Source organism: Rattus norvegicus, chromosome 8 (genome assembly GCF_036323735.1).
Source record: "Rattus norvegicus strain BN/NHsdMcwi chromosome 8, GRCr8, whole genome shotgun sequence".
Taxonomy (NCBI): domain Eukaryota; kingdom Metazoa; phylum Chordata; class Mammalia; order Rodentia; family Muridae; genus Rattus; species Rattus norvegicus.
In genome coordinates this window covers 19,863,069-19,884,650 of record NC_086026.1, presented here as the reverse complement: position 1 = coordinate 19,884,650, position 21,582 = coordinate 19,863,069, and the positions used below count along the sequence as shown (strand labels likewise).

The 21,582-nt window shown below is 47.1% G+C and overlaps 1 protein-coding gene and 1 long non-coding RNA gene across 2 annotated transcripts; one reads left to right on the top strand and one right to left on the bottom strand.

Annotated features, from left to right (window-relative positions):
- Nucleotides 1-9,780: 9,780 nt before the first annotated feature.
- Nucleotides 9,781-12,129, bottom strand: LOC120094082 (uncharacterized). The gene is made up of 2 exons (XR_005487968.2): nt 11,680-12,129; nt 9,781-10,586 (listed from the first exon to the last, which is right to left on the bottom strand). It is a non-coding gene; the product is annotated as an uncharacterized LOC120094082 (long non-coding RNA).
- A 382-nt stretch (nt 12,130-12,511) lies between these two features.
- Nucleotides 12,512-16,473, top strand: Fut4 (fucosyltransferase 4). The gene has a single exon (NM_022219.3). The coding sequence runs from the start codon at nt 12,867-12,869 to the stop codon at nt 14,166-14,168; it is 1,302 nt and encodes a 433-aa protein (NP_071555.3). The 5' UTR covers nt 12,512-12,866; the 3' UTR covers nt 14,169-16,473.
- The last annotated feature ends 5,109 nt before the right edge of the window (nt 16,474-21,582 follow it).

Sequence of the window (21,582 nt, the reverse complement as noted above, 5' to 3'; positions counted from 1 at the left end):
AATTGGTGCACCCATTTCAGTACAGAGAGTGATTCAGACATGGGTGCCACAGAGCAGAATGTCCAGTACCTGCCTGCAGACTGGTGAATGAATGACCAGCCAGAGAGCTTGGCTCAAACACAACCCTTTTTATATAGCTCAGTAGAACCCACTGTTCCTCTAGAATTTGCTTACTAAATGGTAAGGAGCCAGGCACTCATGTATCTGTGTATCTATGCATCTCTCTGTGTATCTATGTGTTTATCGATGGATCTGTCTGTCTAATTTTAATGAGTTTAAAAAGAGGTTAACAGGAAGAGAGAAGCCTTTTCACCCATTTCATAGAAGTATATACACACCATGTACATATTGGCTTAGCCATTGAGAGTACTTGCTGCTCTTACAGAGAACTCGACACTCACTCTGTCTGTAATTCCAGTTCTAGGGAGTATGACGCCCTCCTCTGACCTCTGCATCCACTGCAAGTATGTAGTATACAGCCATACAAGGAAGCGGAACGTCTACACACATAAAATAAAAGAAATCTTAAACATTAAAAATAAAATGTGAAGAAGGGCTGGGCTGTAACTTGGTGGGTGGAGTCCTTGGCTTGCATGTCCGAAGCCCTGGCTTGTGGTAAATATTGGGTGTCCATCACAGAAAAGATCAGGAGGATCAGAGGTTCAAGCTCCTCCTTTACTACATAATGAGTTTGAGGACAGTGGGAGCTACACGAGATGATCCCAAACACCCACAAAAGAAATGCAAGGCAAATATTTTGTATTTGCTCTTCCAGAGTCACGGACAGCACACTGATACACTTTATTCATGTTCTTTTATGCTTGCTTCTCTTTACTTGTTTGACATCATGCTCTATAGCAGCGGTTCTCAAAGTGACCCCTTGGGGAGGTCAAACAACCCCTTCAGAGGGGTTGCCTAAGACCATCAGAAAACACAGACATTTACAGTACAATCATAAAACTGGGGAAATTACAGTTATAAAGTCATAATGGAATAATTTTATGGTTGGGAGGGTGACCACAAAAGAGGAACTGTATTGAAAGGTTGCAGCCTTTAGGCTGAGAACATCTCGTACATTTATCAACCCACTTAATGTAACAATACCTCCAGTTCATTTATGCGTCTTGAATAATTGCAAAAAATTATATAAAGCCGGATGTAGTTCCCCCAGCCTTCAATCTCAGTACCTGGGGTGCTAAGGCCAGAGGATTGCCAAGAGTTTGAGGTTGGCCTAGGCTATGTGGTGAGTTCTAGGCCAGCTCAGCTACAGAGGGAGACCTTTCAAGACAAACAACAAATCGTACCTAGTTTATTCATGGATTAGTCTGTTTGCTAGGTATTTGGACTTTTCCGGTTTCTTAACCTCTCGGCAGCTGTGGGATACACGACAGTAAAGATTCTGTCTCCTGTTTTCCAGTTTCAGGTGTTGTGTCCTCCCTCCGCTAAAGCACAAGCTCATCTTAAGGCCACCCAGACTGCCATTCTCAAATCCAGCCCTGCTGCTAATGGAACAAATTGGAATAAACTGTTATGTCCTGCCCCTGCTTAAAAATATTCACCCAGTGAAGCAGCCAGTGTCTTGAGGCAATGTTCAAACTTTTCCAAACTTAATACAAAATTTTCCATGTAGTTAGAGCACAGCCTGAATGAGGTGACATCATGTGTGTGTGTGTGTGTGTGTGTGTGTGTGTGTGTGTGTGTTCGAGAGAGGGGGGGTGAGGGGGTCTGGGTCTAGGTGTGTTTCCAGCTACCGTCATGTTCCGGAAGCCTTCCACCACTGGTTACTTCAAACACATTACTGTGAGGCAGAGGGTGAAAGCCCCAGGCAGCATTGTCAGTCAAGACACAGCCAAACGGCTCAGAGTTAGGGTAGAGCATCGGCCGATTCCACAGATCTCAAGCTCATGACTTACCGTCTCGCTCCTTTTCTGTGCTTTTGTGCATGCAGAGAGAGGACAATCATAATATATGATGTGGACTTTCTGGTCACCCAAGAGCAATGACACCCTTATCCTAGTCGATTCCTAGTAGAACTTTATAAACATGCTCAGAGATTTCCAGTCTCACTATGATCTTATTAATAAACAAGCCACCCGACTCTGACTCAACCAATTCCCAGGGTTGCTGCCTGCTGGCTGCTCCCATCTGCCCAGCTTTGAGTGCTGGCAAACTCAGAGCTTCAGCAGACACTGCCTCCTGCTTTCTGTGCATGTTACTCCAGGGCCAGACTGCATTTGCAGTTAAATACGGTACCCAGGCAGATGGATGCACAATGCTTCTCTCACCAGCACCATTTATATTGTAAGCTGCCCCAACACCGGCACATAGGTGGTTCTGAGAATGATGACTTGATGTAAATACTTCGGAGCTGCACTTTAAATACACACTTAAAAACAAAACATGGGTCAGAGAGATGGCTCAGTGGGTAAGGCACTTGGTGTGCAAGCCTGTTGTGTGAGCTTGATCCTAAGAACTTCTACAAAGCATTTGTAATACCATTGACCTGATGGTGAGGTTGGAGGTGGACCCTCTTTGAAGCTTGTGGGCCAGCTAGCCCGGGATGGAGCACGGTAGCAGAAACATGGGACCCTGCCTCAAAGCAAGGTGGGAGGGACTAGCGTATTCTAAAAACTGTCCTCTGACTCGTCATGCTCTGTCCCTCCTGGCCCTGCTGGGCCTCCCCGGTTCCCATCAGTGTTACCCCAGCCCTGGGACACATCTCCCTCCCAAGGGCTTATACTGGATCTCCCACTTTAGACAGAGCACCCAAGAGCCACAAAGATTAAAAATTAGAAGTAAAATCATGAAACTCAAACGATGAAATGACAGCATCTCTTCTGGGCTGAGGCCTTTTGAAAAGCAGACTTTGCAGCCTTGCTTCAAAAATGCTCTGCACTCTGCCCTCTGGTTTATGATCTTGGCGCCTTCATGTCACAACCGGAGTGTCTTTAGAGATGGAAGTTATCTGAAGAGGCTCGGGACTTTGTATTCATAAAAATACACAGTGCACACATTTTATAGCTCACATTCAGTATTCATCATGGCCATTTCCATAGGTGATATATGCCTGCCTTGTGATTGTATATATTGTAATGAAATATATATATATATGTATATATATATATATGTGTGTGTGTGTGTATTCCATGTTATATATGTTATGATATGGCTTTACCTTTTGTAACCATGTCTCTTCTGCAGGGCCTTCTAGTGTTTCTAATTTGACATTTCAATTTCCCATCCACTTAGAGGAATCACTTAGATTTTCTTCAGGAGTTCATACTTTGAAAGTAATAAACCAGAAGAACTTTGAATGAAGACAAAGCAATTAGGTTGTAAGGAAACACTGGTCATCACAACTTCCAACCTCTTAGTTTTCAGAATGTTTCTCAGGCTGGTTTCTAAGACACTCACACATACACACACACACACACACACACACACACACACACACGTGCACGCATGCACACACTGTAGACAATCGGGGGGGTCAACATGAACAGACCTAGCCGACATAATAGTACTTGAAACAAGCCCATTCACGGAATGACCAGTATGTCAGGATTCTAGTTCTGTTAAGATTTTAAATAGTCCAACGCAGAAGAGAGTAGAATATGGCTATCAGGTGGGACTGGGGATAGGAAGGGAGCACAGCTAATCTACAGGTACAAGGACTGGGGATATGACTTAGATAAGAAACCGTTTGCCTTGTAAGCATGGGGAACAGGGTCCAAATTCTATGTACCCACAAAAAGTGGACACCACAGTATATGTAACACTAGTGGAGACAGAAGGATCCCAGGGATTCACTAGCTAACTGGTCTAGCTAATCTATGAGTTCTAGGTTTGATGAGAGACCCAGTCTCAAAAAATAAGGTGTGGAAAGCAGCAGAGGAAGACACTTGATACCTCTGGCCTCTCCTCAACACACCCACACCTGTCCCCCCCACCCCTCACATACACACACACATACACACACACACACACACACACACACACACACACACACACAGAGAGAGAGAGAGAGAGAGAGAGAGAGAGAGAGAGAGAGAACACAGACTCACACTATCGCCATCACCAACACCAACAAAGTTATGAACTTTCAGATGTAGGATGGATTAGTTTTGTGGATCCATTAAGCATGTCTAGCTACAGATAGCATTATTGTCTCATATACTTAAGAACCTGTTACAAGCGCATACCTCTTATTAAATGTTCTTTCCACAAAACAACTTGGAAAAAAATCACAAGTGGTTAAATCCTCATTCAAACCATTGTGTACGGACAGGGTTTGCTAGCTCGTGGGTTCGCCTGGGTTTTGAAACTGAAGGACTTCCAGGCAGCCAGCCTTTAGTTTTGTCTGTTTCAATTACAGTTCGTGCTTAGAGCATGTGTGTGGCTAAAGAGCTTCCTTTGAATGTATCATTCCTCACATTTCATCCTTATAACTAAAGCAGAGAAATGACGATTCCTGTCTACCTACTTCCTGAATATGAACTTGCCTGACCATCTGACAGCCCTTGCCAAGAAGACTGAAAAGGAAGGTGAGCCGGGGTAGAGACGTGTGCTCTTAATAGACTGTCTAGGCACAATGGCACGCCGGTACCCTAGCTACTTGGGAGGTTGGGATGAGAAGATGGTATGGGCCTAGAGTTCAAGGCCAAATGGGCAACAATAGAAAGATGCCCCATTTCAATACAAGTTCAAACAACAAATCAAAACAATACTGGTCAATGTCAAAGTAATAAAGGAGCCAAGGCAATCAAGGAAATGCAGTCCGAGGGGCATATGCCACCCATGACTTCTAAAGCCAACCTTTAGACTCCTACATGGAACTTTCCTGAAGCGGTGACTGGTGGAAGGGCTGAGTGTGACGCTGTGTCCTGTGAGGGCAGAGATATCTGTGTTTGTTTAGTGACAGCCCGTGTGCCTCACACCTGACTGGCTCACCCTCGACAAGGAGCAGCCTGCATTTACTTTGCTATTTTCTATATCATACAATAACTTATCAGCCTTTCATCTTGCTCACTTTAATCCAACAAGGACTTATTGATACCTGACTGGCCCAGGTCCCCTTCGGAGGAAGGGTCACAGGAATGGGTGTGACGGAGCCCAGTCAAGCCTCCTTTGCGTGCTCTGGGTCTGTGGGAGAAACGCAGGTCTGAGAGCAAAAGGAGGTGGCTATCCAAGTCTCTCCAGAGCACCAAGCAGGTGACTGTTCAAAGTAGGAGCCAGCCACCTCATGGAACAATGTTGGAACCCTGTGAGTGGCAGGTATCACCACAACTCCGACAAGGTTGGTCCGGGTTCCTGAAACTGCACAGAATTTGTGTAAACTCAAGCAGACATGGTTGAGGGGAGCATTGCTGAGGAGATCTGGTAAGTCACTATGTTTTACCCAACACTTAGGAGGCACGGTGTGTAATATCATCATCACCCACAGTTTAAAGCATTGTGTATTATCTGAATACCTGCACAAATCGAATCATTGAACTAATACTCCACAAAGTACAAAATTAATGGCACTGTTCGTTCATTGGTTGGTAAGTATCCATTAAGCACAAGCCTGTGGCCACACTGTGTGATAGTAACATGCAGATACAGTATCCATGGGTGTTAGTAAGAATAAAATGTTTTCCCTTTTTATTAAGAATTTCAGGACACATTACATTCTACACAATATATGTTGTAGCTGCCCAGCAGGGGTAGGTGCTCATTATAGATACTTTCCTGTCAGTCGGGAAAACGCTTCTTAATCTATAGTCTCCAAGCTCTTCTTTGTACATGGTGTGGTAGGTTGAATGAGAATGTCTCTGGTAGGCTCCTGTACTTGAACACTTGGTTCCTAGGTGGTGGCACTGTGTGGGAAGGCTTAGGAGGTGTGGCTTGTTGGAGAAGTATGTCACTGGAGGTGGCTTTGAGACGTGAAAGGTTCCTGCCATTTTCAGTTTGCTCCCTGCTACGCTTGTGTGCTCCAGCTTTCACTCCCACTGCCACACCTACTGCTTGATGCTGCAACGAACTCTTATCCCTCTGGAAGCCCAAGCCCATATAAACCTTCCTTTCAGGAGTTCCTGGCTCATAGCATTTTTTTTCAGAGTAACAGCAAAGTAACTACTACACCCAGTAAAGATCAGCTTCAGACACAGCCCTCAGTTTCCATCAAACTGCACTGACCTGGAAGGTAAACAACCCTTGTCTCCTGACTCTGCCATCACTGCACGTGTACACCCATGAGCAAGCACAGGCTCGCCTTGCTGAGTCCAGGGAGAATCTCAACAACACCCCTGCCTGGATGCCCAGACCACAACCTTACCAGGACTTAGGTTCCTCGAAGTGGCTAGACTTCACTCGCTTTCCAGGCAGAACAACCTCGTTTTGAGTAAGTCTCAGAGTCCACATCCCGTCACTTTTATATGTGATTGGAAATGGCCAATACTTAAGGGAAAAGCCATGTGCAAGAATGCAGAGGCAAATGATTGGAGTGTTTGAACAGCGGGCAAACATCTCTGATTTTACCCCCAATTTCCCTGCATTCATTTTCCTGAAAGCCCAAATTCTTGCTATAATATCTCTTCACGCAAGGAAAGTGTGCATGAAGTTTAACACTGGGAAGTAAACGCAACACATTCTTTTAGTGACTAACAACTCGAGGCAGTGAAATGGTTCCTTTGAGCAAAAAAGAAAAACATGCACACTCATCTTGTTTTCCTATCAAGGATTTAATGGGGCCGGGACGAAATGACTCCCATGGACAAGGGTCTGGTATTCACGAGTGCAAAGTTCGGATGGCTATGTTGCAATACAGAAGCATGCATCTGTAAAGTAATCCCAGCACACATGATTCAGAATGCTAGACAGAGCAATCTTGGGAGTCTTGCAGGTCAGCTAGCCTGATGTATATTCAAAGTGGGGAACGAAAGATTTGTCTCTCACAAGGTGAATAACCAAGGCCAGTATCCAAGGTTTTCCCCCGACACATGCACTTATCCACCCACTATATTGCAAATATATACACATATAAACACACACGCATGCATGCATGCATGCAGGCACATATGCATGCACGCACACACATCCACACATACATGCATGCACCCATGCACGCATGCACACACATGTCACCACCACTACCAATAGCAGTAGAGAATACAACAGTGTAGAGGACAGTAAATCGAGAGTTGCTGTTAATCTTAAGCAATTCCTAATAACCTTTAACTGTTGTTCTTTCCAGACCTATTTCCCCAGTTGTGCAGATAAAAATGTGTGCCTGATAAAAGAAAGAACCCTGCCTATTTGCCTTGCCTGCCACACCTGCTCACTGGCCCTTCCCCTTTAGCACAAGCACATAACTCCTAACATAAAACTGGACTTTGAACTGCCTCTTCCTCTCTTCTAGGAAAGCAACTGAATGTACATCTGAGAAGTGTGCATTCAGCTCCAGAAACCTTATATCCAACCAAAAAAAAAAAAAAAAAAACAGGCCCCTTGACAGCAGCTAGACCCTCACAGACTGAGGCTATCAGAACATGTTCTGGGCCTTCCCTTAGGAAACACCAGCTCTCTCTGGTGAGTAACACCAAGGTAGTCTTAGGTAGAACTGGTGTGGTATTGGTTCAAATTGTCTCCAGCCAGGCATGGTGGCATACACCTGTAACCCCAGCACATGGAGTTGAGGCAGGAGAATCAGCCTTGGTGACCCAATAAATTTGAGCTGCCTGGGCTCTATGGGACCACACCTCATAAAGCAAAAACTAATAGAAAAGTCAAATGAACTATTTTCCTGGAGGAAGAATAAAGAATGAGTTTGAATTTGGGAATTCAGTTGTCCTGTCTCCTTTCCCCACAGAGCCTGTATGTACGAAACTGGAGGAGAACAGACAGCCTGTGCAATCATACTGTGGATTGATTTCCTCCACCTGACCATTGGCACATGAGTTATAGAGCATTTTTCTCCACCAACCTCAGCATGCAAACGCCCTTCATTTACAGCTGGCCTGGCTGTTTTCTTCACGCAGACTTGAAAACTGATTCCCCCTGAGCAATGTTCTGGGAAACTAGGAGACTGCTAGAAAAATCCCTCCTCATTACTGAATCAGAATGATCCTCAAGGAGATGGAGAGCTTAGCCCAGCCTCTCCATCTTCTAACATTATCTGCTTTCTTATGGGAAGAGGCCACATTTTTGCTCAACTCACATCCCTCACTCTGCTTTAGGTAGCAGCAACTTCACATTGTTTTTCAAGGAACTACTTTCTTCCCATTTTCATCCCATGAAATTTAGATGGGGGTAATTTCTATCTCTTCAGTCTTGAAAAGGTTCCAAAACCAATCCACACCTCCCTGGCTATTACTGTGTGAAGGTACAGCAGGTCCAGGATACATCAACCTTAGTGACCTAATTGGATGGAGTTTGAATTCTGGTGAACACGGACATGTCTACTGTTTTCCACCGAAAGTCCATGAGGTGTCTTAAGGTCACAGTAAGCAGTACCTGTAGTCACAGTCTTTTGATATCCAGTCACTTTCTCATAGGGAACAGATAGTGACAGATAATTTCAGTGCTGCACTAAGAGCATGAAGTGGAAGCTTCTGCTTATGTCATGTAATGCAGACTCACACGGTGTTTAGCTGAGGTGAGATCCGTGGGAGGACATGTGATGTTGAGAGAGAGTACAAACAGGACTCAATGGGCAGTGATGGTGTGCTTGCATAGCTAGCCCTGTAACACTCTGTTGGTCTCACATCTTCGCTGAACTTCACTTTGTTGAGAGAGGCATGGCTTCCCCTGGAATTACAGTTAGTTCTGGTCTCTCTCACTGACTCGTGCCTATTTGGCAGAGGCCTGGCTGTTTCTGCTGGATCCTGCCACTGCTGCTGATTTGTGTTTGGTATCCTGACACTACTGAACTGGACTGCTGGCATCCTGATGAACAGGGATAGGAATCACCTCAAAGAACTACTTATAAACAGGTCCACATCCCCTTGTCCTACTTGTCTCCCCTACTTTTGGACAGTGGGCTAGAAGGGGATCGAAGCATTTGAGAACTCTTGTTAAAAGTAGGTTTTAGGGGCTGGGGATTTAGCTTAGTGGTAGAGCGCTTACCTAGGAAGCGCAAGGCCCTGGGTTCGGTCCCCAGCTCCGGAAAAAAAAAAAGAACCAAAAAAAAAAAAAGTAAGAGCAGTTATTCATTCTGCTCACCAGTGGGAGGCACAGAGACAATGACCACTGCTGGATGGATGGTGTGGTGCTATGGCAGACTTTTTATGCGTTTGGGGAGGGGGAAGGCGGCTTCACATCACAGCATGATGGAATCCAATATGGCCTAGTGAGAAAGATCATGAACCCAAAGCTTCACTCTTCCAGAGAGCGCTTCAGAGAGGTGTGGCCTGGCTCTTCAGGCTTTGGGGTCTGTCTAAAGGGACAGGCCACGTTCTCACAACTCCTCCTTCCCCCCACCCCAGGCCTGCCTGCTCCTCTCTACTCCAGCTTCACCCAGCTCATCCTTTCTGATGGCACACTGCCCTTTCTAGGACATTATGAAAGAACGTCTGGAGCAAACGCTGTGTTCTCTTAGCTAACACATCTGTTCACTAAAGCCTTCACTCAGGAGCAGGCCAGCTTTTCAGGAGCCTAAGTCCATACATTCACCCCACTTATGACAAAAGTTCATTTTCAAATATGACTCTTTTTTCCCCCAGAAACAGTTTTTAGTTTTCAATGAACTCGTAAACAAAAGCTCCCATTTCAAAATAAAAACAAAACCCCAGATCAGATAGATGCTCGCAATGATTACATTTATCTAAGCAACACGCACACACGCTCAGCTGTAAGACAGTGACTAGACTTCTATGACAAATACGCTTTTTTTAAAATATGACTCTAATGGTGTCACTTTCTTGCCTCCAGGCCGGATAAACACCTGGACAGACATCTTAGCTCCTTCTTCCCTCCTGTTAGCTTTTCCTTATCATTCCAGAGGCCTCTCCCCAGCCTTCAGTGACCCCTTCCCTCTCAACTGTCTGTTGTATACAAGGGAAGGCCACTGCACTCCGTTTGATTGAAACACGACGTTTGTGCCTGTTAGTTCTTACGTTAATAAAACCCCAAATTGAGCGACAACGACTAGTGGTGCATGCCTCTAATCCCAGGATTTAGGAAGTGAAGTCAGGAGATCACGAAGTCAAGGTCAGCATCCAGCTACACGTCAGTTCAAGGGCAGCCTGGGCTACTCGGCAAGACTCAAACAAAAACAGTGGGGAAATACTGAAACTTCTGTTTTCAAACAAAATTTTTTGAAATTCATTTTTCATTTCACTTCTTTTTCAATTAAAAAGCAACACCCTCAAGACACTGTAAAATGTCGGGAAGAGAAAACTACTGGACAGAGGAGTCTAAACAGAGTATGTGTAGCTCTCCAAGGAGTCCCCACTTGAACACTGAGTGGATGTGTTGTGTGACCAGAAAACACAGAGCTTCTTCAATCCTACTCTTGATCTCCCAGGACCCACATGGCAGAAGTCGACATTTCTACAAGCTGTCCTCTGATCGCCACCACACGCCATGGTACTCGAGCATCCCTTCCCCTGCACACACACAAAGTAAATGAACAAAAATGTAATAAACATTTTTAAGAGTTAGAACAAACCAATGAAAATGTGCCAGAGAGGCAAATCCAGGTGTATTTTGTGTGCTGAGGGTAAGAGGGGCCTGGCAGGTTCTCCCTAATATCTCATATCTGGATACCAACTGTAGGCTTCACAGTAGGAATCTACAACTGTTTTCAAAACTGCCTCCTCACTTTCAATCAGCTCCCCCCCCCCCCGCGCTTTAGATTTCCACCTAATAACATCTGAGTAACTTAATAAGAGAGGGTCTAGCCCAGGAAGTGATCATCTAGCTCTGGGCCAAACCTTCCCAAGTGACTACAGACGTGGATGCCTGGTTTGTCTCTGGGACAAATGTAGAGAATTGACACAGCCTTTACTTGGGCACGAAGGTATCTGATTCATCATTTTATAGTCCCAAGTCTTCCGTATAACCTTCCTGGAATCAGACATTATTTAAGTGCTTAAAAATAGTGATCCTTGGGTTGGGGATTTAGCTCAGTGGTAGAGCGCTTGCCTAGCAAGCGCAAGGCCCTGGGTTTGGTCCCTAGCTCTGGAAAAAAAAAAAAAAAGAAAGAAAGAAAGAAAAGAAAGAAAGAAAGAAAGAAAAATAGTGATTCTCAACTACTCAGCAAAAAGCAGAATGAGACACAAGGATCATCCATTGGTTTCTGCATCCTCAGCCCTGTAGTACAAGGAATGCTGTTAGCAATCGTGAGGGGGCAGGTACCCTCATTCCTATTAGTGCATCCGGTTTTCATCAGACTCACGTTAGAAGTTACGTAACTCGGGATTATATAAAAGGCATTCAGTAGGCATCAAATTACTTAATGAAAATCAGAGTGCATTTAAGGTTAGAACTAATTGAACTGAGAATGTATATCCCCATGGCAGTAGGCTCCACGTGCCTGTGTGTGACCTTTCTGGTTTATATTTAAAAGTCCTTAGATGTCATCCTTACTCAATATTCATGTTCAGAAATCAGCTATCTGGGGCTAGAAAAATGGATAGCCCACTGCCTAAGAGCACTTGTTGCTCTCAGAGAAGACCTAGGTTCCGTTTTCGTACTCACTCAGTGGCTCACAATCACGGGGGTCCGATGGCCTCTTCTGACCTGTAGGGTACCAGCATGCATGCAGTACTCACACAGGGAAACAGCCATATACGTAAAGTACAAGAAATCTAAAATTTAAAAGCCTGTAAATACATGATGTGGAGGACTAGAGCAAATGATTTAGATTGTCTTATTGGGTAAAATCATGTGTAAAGTTTATTTCAGTGAAATAAATTTTAAAACCTCTCTCTTTCTCTCTCTCTCCTCTCTCACTCTGTCTCTCTCTGTGTCTCTCTCTTCTCCTCCCCCCTCTCTGTGTGTGTCTGTGTGTGTTCTCTTCTCTGTCTTTCTCTGTGTGTGTCTCTCTGTTTCTCTGCGTCTCTTCCTCCTCATCCTCCACCTCCTGCTCCTCCCCCTCTTCCTCCTCTCTTCCTCCCCCTCTTCTTCCTCTTCCTCCTCTTCCTCCTCCTCCTCTTCCTCCTTCCCCTCCCTCCCTCCCTCCCTCCCTCCCTCCCTCCCTCCCTCCCTCCCTCCCTCCCTCTCTCTCTCTTGGTGGAGAGTCAAGGAAAGAATGCTTCCATAACCCAAAGAACACATTTGCCTTCTGTCCTGTCCTGGGCCCACTAGCACCTTTTGGAATGTTCTTAGGACCACTTAACATTGCCCTGGCCGGTGCCTGACTCCACAGCTGGCCTGTTTGGTCCCAACTACACTCCAGCTGTTCATGGGCTTGCGTCCTCCCTCCCTCGCTCCCCTCCCTTTCTCGCTCCCTCCCTCCCCTGGGCGTCCTTGGCCAGGCACAGTGAAATACGGAAGGAAGCTGACTCTGCTCTAAGTTCTGCAGTGGGATCGCACCCCTACCCCGCCACCCCTTCGAGGTGCAGGTCTCCAGTGCAAGACTCTCTCTGCAAGGCGAGGACTCAGGTCACCTAGTCGCGGGACCAGCGAACGCATCAAGAGGCCACGACCCCCGGTGAGGCGCCATCCGGGCGCAGTTTCGGAGCCCAGGATCCTTGGCTGGGCAGGGGAACCAGCGCAGGCGCAGCAGGAAACGCCCCAGGCCGGGCCCGCAGGGCTTGGAGAGCAGTGTCTGGGAAGGCCAGCGTGGCGCCGCGCCAGGGCCACCGGCCCGGTTCACCTCGTCCTGGACTTGGGAGGGGCGAGGCACCGCCCGTGGGCCCGCCGATGCCCCGCCCGCCCCCTCTATGGCCCCGGCCGGGCGAAAGCTACAGCATGAGAGCCGGTGCCGCCCCTCACGGCCCGTGGACGCGTGGCGAGCCGCGGCGACCACTCGTGGGCGCTGCATGGGGACCCCAGGGGCCCGGCGACGCGCACGGCGCGGAGGCTGGGGATTACCCCGGACCTCCTCTGGGCTGGCAGCAGCGGGACTACTATGCACCGCGTTGACTGCCTGCCTCTGTTGGGGACAGCTGCCGCCGCTGCCCTGGGCGTCCCCAGCCCCGCAACGCCCGGTGAGTGTGCTGCTCTGGTGGGAACCCTTTGGGGGGCGCGGCGGCCACTCCAAGCCTCCCCCCGATTGCAGCCTGCGCTTCAACATCAGCGGCTGCCGCTTGCTCACCGACCGCGCGGCCTACGGGGAGGCTCAAGCAGTGCTGTTCCACCACCGCGACCTGGTGAAGGGACCCCCCGACTGGCCCCCGCCCTGGGGCGCCCAAGAACGCACCGATGAGGCTCCGGAGCTACGCGTGTTCGACGACCAGGAGGGAGCGGTGATGCTAGCTAGAGAAGCCCTGGAGACCACAGGCTCTCGTCCCCCGGGTCAGCGGTGGGTGTGGATGAACTTCGAATCACCCTCCCACACTCCAGGGCTGCGGGGCTTGGCTAAGGACCTCTTCAATTGGACACTATCCTACCGGACCGATTCGGATATCTTCGTGCCCTATGGCTTCCTCTATCCCAGGAGCCATCCAGCCGAACAGCCTTCAGGTCTGGGCCCCCCGCTGGCCCGCAAGCGGGGACTGGTGGCCTGGGTTGTGAGCCACTGGAACGAGCGCCAGGCACGGGTCCGTTACTACCATCAGCTGAGGCGGCACGTGTCTGTGGACGTGTTTGGCCGGGCGGGACCCGGACAACCAGTGCCAGCCGTCGGGTTGCTGCACACGGTGGCCCGCTACAAGTTTTACCTGGCGTTTGAGAACTCACAGCACGTGGATTACATCACTGAGAAGCTGTGGCGGAATGCCTTCCTGGCTGGGGCCGTGCCAGTGGTACTTGGTCCCGATCGTGCCAACTATGAGCGCTTCGTGCCTCGTGGTTCCTTCATCCATGTGGATGATTTCCCTAGTGCTGCCTCCCTGGCTGCCTACCTGCTCTTTCTGGACCGAAACGTGGCTGTCTATCGCCGCTACTTCCACTGGCGTCGGAGCTATGCGGTGCACATCACTTCTTTCTGGGATGAGCCATGGTGCCAGACATGCAGGGCCGTCCAGACCTCTGGGGACCAGCCCAAGAGTATCCACAACTTGGCAGACTGGTTCCAGCGATGAGGCTATTCTGCTGTGAATTGATGACATCTCCTTGACTGTTTTTCTAAATACCCAATTTTGCTTTATGGGAAGAAGATGAGTTACCAGTTAATATTATTTAGCACAAGGATGGGGAAATTGCCAGGCCCTCATGGCTTTTTTACAGAGAGGTGGGCTGGCTCTCTGTTAAAGGGCTATGGTGTCCTGGGTGAAGAAGGAGGCCCTTCCTTCCCTGTTACCTTTCTTTGGCCATAGGCCTTACCACGACCTATGTGGCCTCTGAATTTTAGATGGATTTGTTCTCTGCTCCATGATTGGTTGGACCAATGAGGAGCAGACCACAGGTTTTTGAAAGGCAGTGGGTGTGAGATAGTGGAAGGCTTGTCCCCTCGGGTGGTGTTTTCTTTGGTGGTTGGAGTCCTCAATCCCTCTGAACCTGGAAAAGATAAGAAGCCATTGAGTTCCTTCACCAGCCGCTGTGTTCCCAGCCCTGCGAATAGAAACGAGAGGCGAGATTATCCTCAAAGGGAAATTCAGATGAATTCGTGGGGACACCTCACCTCACACTAGAACCCTACTCCCGAGAAGCTGCATTTAAGTGACACCCTAAATTCAGGGACCTAAGGGAGTGAGAGTATCTCATAGAAATCAATGAAAAATCCCTTTGCAATGTGAATTATTTCTCGCCTTTATAGTCCCATAACTGGATCAGGAAAACGTTAAAAATACAGATATGAAAGAACCACAAGCAATCGTCTCTCTTTTCCCAGCCAGTGTTTACAAATGGAAGGGACATAAATGGTGACCTCTTGTGCACAAATTTGTTTGTTCTGTGTCTCTGATGGACCTGAAATTTAAACAGGAACGTTTCGTTAGTCCTTCAGCAGGGTTGGCAGTGCTGTGCAGAGAGAACACTAAAAGATTCCGGTGAACTATGGGTATGTGCAGAAGCAACACGCTTGTGGTGTCTGTGTACCGTTGTTTGGTTTCTGTCCAGCTTTTGTTCAATGGAACTGACCTGTGCTTACAGTTAGTTTCTGTCCTTTGTCCTCCCGTTGCTCTCTGCTCCTAGGTACACTCATTCACTCCAGTGCCTTGGACCCTGCGCTGTGGGACTAATCTTGAAAACAGTCATTGATTTTCCACATTCAACAGATGTCAGGGCATGCCTGCTTGTGCCAAATACTGGCCTTGAGCTCCCAGGGGAAGGAAGGTACAGAAAGGTGTGAGGAATTGCCTCCTCTTTGGGGCTCCTACACTCTACTACTGCCGCAGGGGAATAGGGATTTTTGGTTACACAAAGTATTGTTCATGAATCAGTTGGTTGACTAGAGGCCTCGAGTTATTAAACTAGGACCCTCAGATCAACGTGCTGTATACCAAGTTCTACCCATTTTGGGTCAGGACAGTTATTTGAATCTTATATCAGATTTATATCTAAGATTCTTCATTACACAGAAGCTTGCAAAACTACTTAGGCCCAGGTGCTTCTAGTCCCCATCTTCCATAAAAAGGAGTAATTAAAAGCTGTGAATAACATTGCCTCATTAAAGTGTTAAGGTGTGGGCAGAGCCACAGTTGAAGAATTAAAAGAAAACAAAAGTTCGGGGGGCGGGGGAGCGTTTGTTTGCTTACTTTGGTTTTCAGACAGGGTTTCTCTGTAATAGTCCTGGAACTCTCTTTGTAGACCAGGCTGGCCTTGAACTCCAGAGGATCCACCTGCCTCTGGCTTCCTAGGGCTGGGATTAAAGGTGTGTGCCACGATGCCCAGCTTGAAAATTCTGTTTTTAAGACAAATATCAATGGAATGTTGGCCAGGGGTCTCAGTGTTGTCGGAATCTACAGTGGACATTGGGATTTGGTAATCTGGCTTAGCTTTGCCTTCCGGCCTGGAGCACTGGGATGAGGAATGAGCCTGAGCACAAAATTCCTCTTCTGTGAAGTGTGGGGGGAGGGCGCCTGAGGCTCTACTGTGTGACGTAAGAGATGCCGCCTTGTGCTTGGCGGGCAGTTGGCGGGATATGTGTAGCCATGAGCACATTGGCTACTTTTCTTTGCAGGGATTTTCTGTACTCTCATATGCATTTTACATCCGAAATTAAATGTCAAGATCTATTACAGAAAAAAATCTAAAAAGAAAGGAAAGTCAGTCATGTATTGTGTATTTCAAATAAATCCTTAAAACTGAGCCATATCTCAGGATCAGACAATTTCTATGAAGCTTGTATTTTCAGACCAGAAGTATGTATGTTTTGATAAAGCTACGTAATTAAAATTGTTTGGATTGTTTCACCTATGTCTTCTGCATTAAATCCATGTAAAACTAGCCTGGTTTTATGGGATGCTTATTACGAGGAAGAGTGCTTCTGAATCTGCTGTGTATTTCAAAACGCATTTTCTGTGACTGCCATGGCTTTGTTCAAGGCATAAACGTTCCTTTCAAGTTGAACACAAATGTAACCTTTTTACCCCTGGATGCCCCTCATTCCGTGAGCACATCTGGAAGGATATTCTCAGAAGCCAGAAGAACTTGCTGGCAGTAGGTAGATTCTTTTGTGTTCCCAAGTCCTTCCCTGACAGTTAGAGGAAGACAGCTAGGGTGCCAGGGTGCATTCAGGAAGGCGCTTGCCGTTGGGAGCCAGAACCCGAGACAGTGGCTTGGCCACCCTTGGCAAGTTATGTAAGTTCTTGAGTTGTAGTTTCTGTTGTATGGCGTGAGTGCCCCAGGAAACCATCCCAGAGTATGATGTGTGTGCCCAGGATTTCTGTCCATTGTAAGGTCCATGCCTTGCAGACTCAAATCCCTGAAGGCCCTAGAGCAGTTTAGAACACATTTCTGTCCAGAGCCAGAGTGACTATTCCAAGCTTTGCAGACTGGACACTCTGTGGCCTGAACTCCACTCTCCTGTGGGCAAGCAGGAGCAGCCAGCCCAGAGGATGCAGACCAGCAGGGACACTAGCCCTAGAGTCAGACAGAGTTCACCAACTCAGCTCTAAGTGTTTACAGATGATGCAAGACAGTCAGGAAACTTAACTGTTTTAAAGAAGTATAACATGATGGGCATCGTTTAAAAGGGATTTAATAATTAGGATTTAAGAATTCTGGGGGTGGAAATTGCTGGGTTCCTAGACCAGCTTTGCAACATTCCCTAGTTGCTGCTCGTGGGCAAATGATTGAAGAAGCTTTCTGTGTTTTGGTAGTCTCATCTCTAATTCAAGCTAACCATGTATGGATGTACAGAGGGCTGAGCTAAGACCCTCAAGGAGTCCTCCCTGGCCCTGAGGATGTGCCTAGAAACTGCTGAGATTACAAGCCTCCGGGGTGGCCTACAGAGGAAGAGGCCCAGGTTCAGACTCTCTGAAGGACTTACCTAAAGTGACAGTAATGTGCCTTGTGTGTTGTGTGAGTCACACCCCTTGAGCACTGCCACCTAAACTGCAGAATGAGGGGTCTGATTAAAAGCTCTAGGGGCCTTCTGGATTGTCTGTCTGTCTGTCTGTCTGTCTGTCTTTCTGTCTGTCTGTGTCTTTGTCTCTCTGTCTCTCTCTCCCCCCTCTGTCTGTCTCTGTCTCTGTCTCTGTCTCTGTCTCTGTCTCTCTCTCTCTGTCTCTGTCTCTCTGTCTCTCTGTCTCTCTCTCTCTCTCTCTCTCTCTCTCTCTCTCTCTCTCTCTCTCTCTCATTCTGCTAATTGGCTCCCTAGAGCTTAGAGAGGTAATTACTCTCTGGTGGCTTCACACCAGGAGCAGGAAAGTGGCAGCAAACCGGGAGGATGGAGTGGGGGAGGGGAGAGAGGCTATGGGATTGAGCTCCAATGTGTGTGTATGCTGCGTGTGTACATTATACTTCTCAGACGCCAATGGGAGGAGCCAAGTACTTGGTGTAGAGTTGGGCAAGGTATACATTTAGGTCACTTTTGCCTGTGTCTCAGGGGCCCTTATGCTACATGGTCTCTTAACAAATCCAGTCTTTCTGTAAATAAACAGGTTATTTTGACAAATGATTGAAGTGGTCAGATAGAAAACAGCTCCATGTTTATAAGCACTAAGAAATGCATCTCTGACCCACAGGCATCTTCGTGTTGCTGGGGTGGAGTCTGCGAGTGGCCTGTTTGGCACTGATTTGCCCGTGTGGAGCTGCACCAGGCAGGCCCAATGCAGTTGGCCCCTCTCTGTTATTTCCTTTCTCCTTTTAAGTGACTTGTTTGCAAGGGCACACACTTGGGTTCCTACCAGGCTTGTCCCCACATGCTCCTGTGTTCTCAATAGTTACTAGCTCTGCCCACCACCAGTAATGTCCATTTTGGGTAGAACAGGGACAGCAAACCTAATGGCCGAGTGGTGAGCTGAGAACAGAAAAGGTGGGCTTTATTCTTTATTATTCTTTTTAGAGGGCACAAGGTTCGCTGAGAGAGGAAAGTGTGAGGTTGGAACTAACACTGGGAAGTCTCTTCTGTCCTCTCCAACACACACACACACACACACACACACACACACACACACCACACACACACACCACACACACACACATACACACACACACACACACACACACGCACACACACACACACGCACGCACACACAGTGGCATACTCACTTAAGTACCAAAGGAAATGTTACTGTGGCCACCTAACGGGAGCAGGACTGCCAGGGGGGGATAACTGAACAACATATGGGTTAAAGTGTGACGTTGGCTGGAGAGTGAGGAAGGGGATAGGCATGGAGTCAGTGAGGACCAAGAGACCCCAGAAGCTGAGCCCAAGGCAGGAGGGGTGAGAACAGGAGAGAAGTAGAAGAAAGTGGGGTGTGTGCACCAGATGAGGGCCAGTTTGAAGAGCACTCTCCGCCATGCCCTTTGGCTGAGAAACGTCCTTTGTGCAGCTTGAAACAGCCTCTGTGGGCCGAGGGGATGTGAATGAAACCAAGGCAGGAACTTACTGAACAAGGAATTAACATCAAACCCAGATTCATTATAGCAGGCTCTTGAATGCTTATGAATGCAACTTTTTTGATCTGAGGGGGAAAAAAAATCTCACGTTAATTCCAGTTAGAATATGTCATTGGCCCTCAACATCCTTTTGTAAGAAATTGATTTTGGAAACAATCGCCAACATTCTTCTTAAGGGAAGTAGCGTGGTGTGTGGAATGTCAAACACATCTTTATTGCCTGCGAAGCCCTGCGAAACGACTTCAAGTGAGATTTAAAGAATTGGATTTTTATGACATTGATTTTGGAATCTTTAGTTTTTTTTTTTTTTTTAAATTACGGTGCCTTGGGCCACTGAGATGGCTCAGTGGAGGAAGCCTGATGAACAGAGTTTGATCCCCAAACCCACATGTTCAAGGAGCAAACAGGTTCCCTAAAATTGTCCCCTGACTTCCACCGTGTGTATGGCACGCGCATGCCCACACGTGTATACATACTGATACAATAAATGAATAAACGAAAGCAATTTTAAATTGCCGAGTCTCATCTGATACTGTAGTAAAGAGAATGTCCCGTTAGACCGCACGCTAAGCATCTGTGAAAGATCTTTGCAGAGGAGGGATGAGGGCCGTTAGTAATTAACAAATGTGTCTGGAGTCGCTCCTGTGCCCAAGCTCTGCACTCAGACTGGGAGGTGGAAAGAAAACGAAGGGATGGACACGGCATCCAGATGTTCTCATCGAGGAAGTGGGTAGGAACGAAAACTCACCAGGAGCAGCCACATCTGGATGTGCATGAAAATCCCTGAGAGGAATCTGCAGACGACTGCCTGGTTCGAATTTCAGTCGCAGGTCCAGACACTAATTACCTTCCCTTGTGCTAAGTTCTACCCCTCCAGAGCAGCCATGCCTTGCCCTCTGTGTCAGAACCGACGTCTGTGACAATAGATAAAAACCTTTTAAAATCTATTGATCGGCAGGAAACTAGCTTCTACCAATCCAAAACAAACAGTGTAATCAGGTAACATCTTGAGCTTCCCCCACTTTGGTCTACCTGCCTCACTGATGTACACACCAATGCATTTTAAACTAGCCTTGAGTTATAACTTTCTCTGTTCTTTACAACGATTAAACCTCTGTGAAATTGCTTCCACATTGGAACCTGGATTTTAGGTAACCTAAGTCTGTGTTCCTAGACAGTGGTCACCCAAAATGGCACCAGAGTAAACTCTTATTTCTCTTTAAAATGAGATCTGTGGCTTTTGTGTCAACAACAAACAACTCCAACACATGCTATTGCCACAACACATGTCTGTTACAGGAAGAGCTATCATAGCATGTGTGAAACCACAGTCTGAAGACTCCATGGGAGTTCTGGAAGCACCAAAGCCCCACAAATCAGGGAGGTGTCCTCCCTCACACCCCACCATCACAAGCTAAGTTCCTTTAATGTTATACAGAAAAATGCCAGTACTTCAGCTGCTGGCCTCAGTACGTTGTCTACCTGATGGTTGTCACTAATACTACAGTTAAAAAGAGAGTTGTGCTCAAGTAGCACCTTCAAACCGACTAATCCCCATAGAGGAATTTGCTCTCCTAGCAACCAGGCACACCTGTCCACACCCTCCGATTTTTCTGGTTCCCCCGAGGTTAAGCCAACATTCTAGAACCCTCCCACATCTGCCCTCTATCTTGGTGATCAAATAATAACGCCTCAAGATAATGCTAGAAGCCCTTACAGTTTGTCAAGCTTTCTCGGGGAGGAACACAGATCCGGTTCCTGAACAAATGCTCTAGGCCAGAGGTTGTAGCTGACTGAGACTTGTTATTTGCAAAGCTCCTGGTCCAAACAGGATTATTTTAAGCTCACACTGCCTCTAAGCATTCTCCTTCAGTGAAAGACAACCATTGGTCCTGGTCTCCTGGTATCCACAGCCATGTGATCGCCCTCCTAGAGTCAGGCTGGGTTTGGGTAGCCCACCACTGATAATGAGTATAAATACGTCATGGCTGACTTTCTGGGACTAGGTTGTGGAGCCCAGCTTTTTGTCCCTTCAGCGACCTGCCTCCCAAATGCTCCCACCTAAGTGTTTTAAAAGTGCTGTAATTTATAACTTTCTTTGTTCTGTTACCTTTAACTCCATGAACCTGTTTGCATATTGGAACCCGGAACCTGGGGTGACCTACCCCGTGATCTCAGGCCATGATCACTCATTGTTTAGTTCCAGAATAAAACTAGTTCTTACTCCCTTGGGATTGAGAGGTGCGTTTTTTGCACCAACACTATGCTACCATTTTGTTCCTCCCTTTCTTCCTCTTCTCTTCTTTCTCTTCCCCTCCTCCTTCCTTACCCACTCTGCTCCTGTTTCCCTTCCTCTCTCTTCCCTTCCCCTCTCCTTTCTTCTCTCATTGTGACATAAGAAGCCTATATATGAGTGAATTTTCTTAGATAATAATAACCCTCATTTTCCAAACTCTGGGCTCTAATCTAGATAGTTTTATGGAATATTCT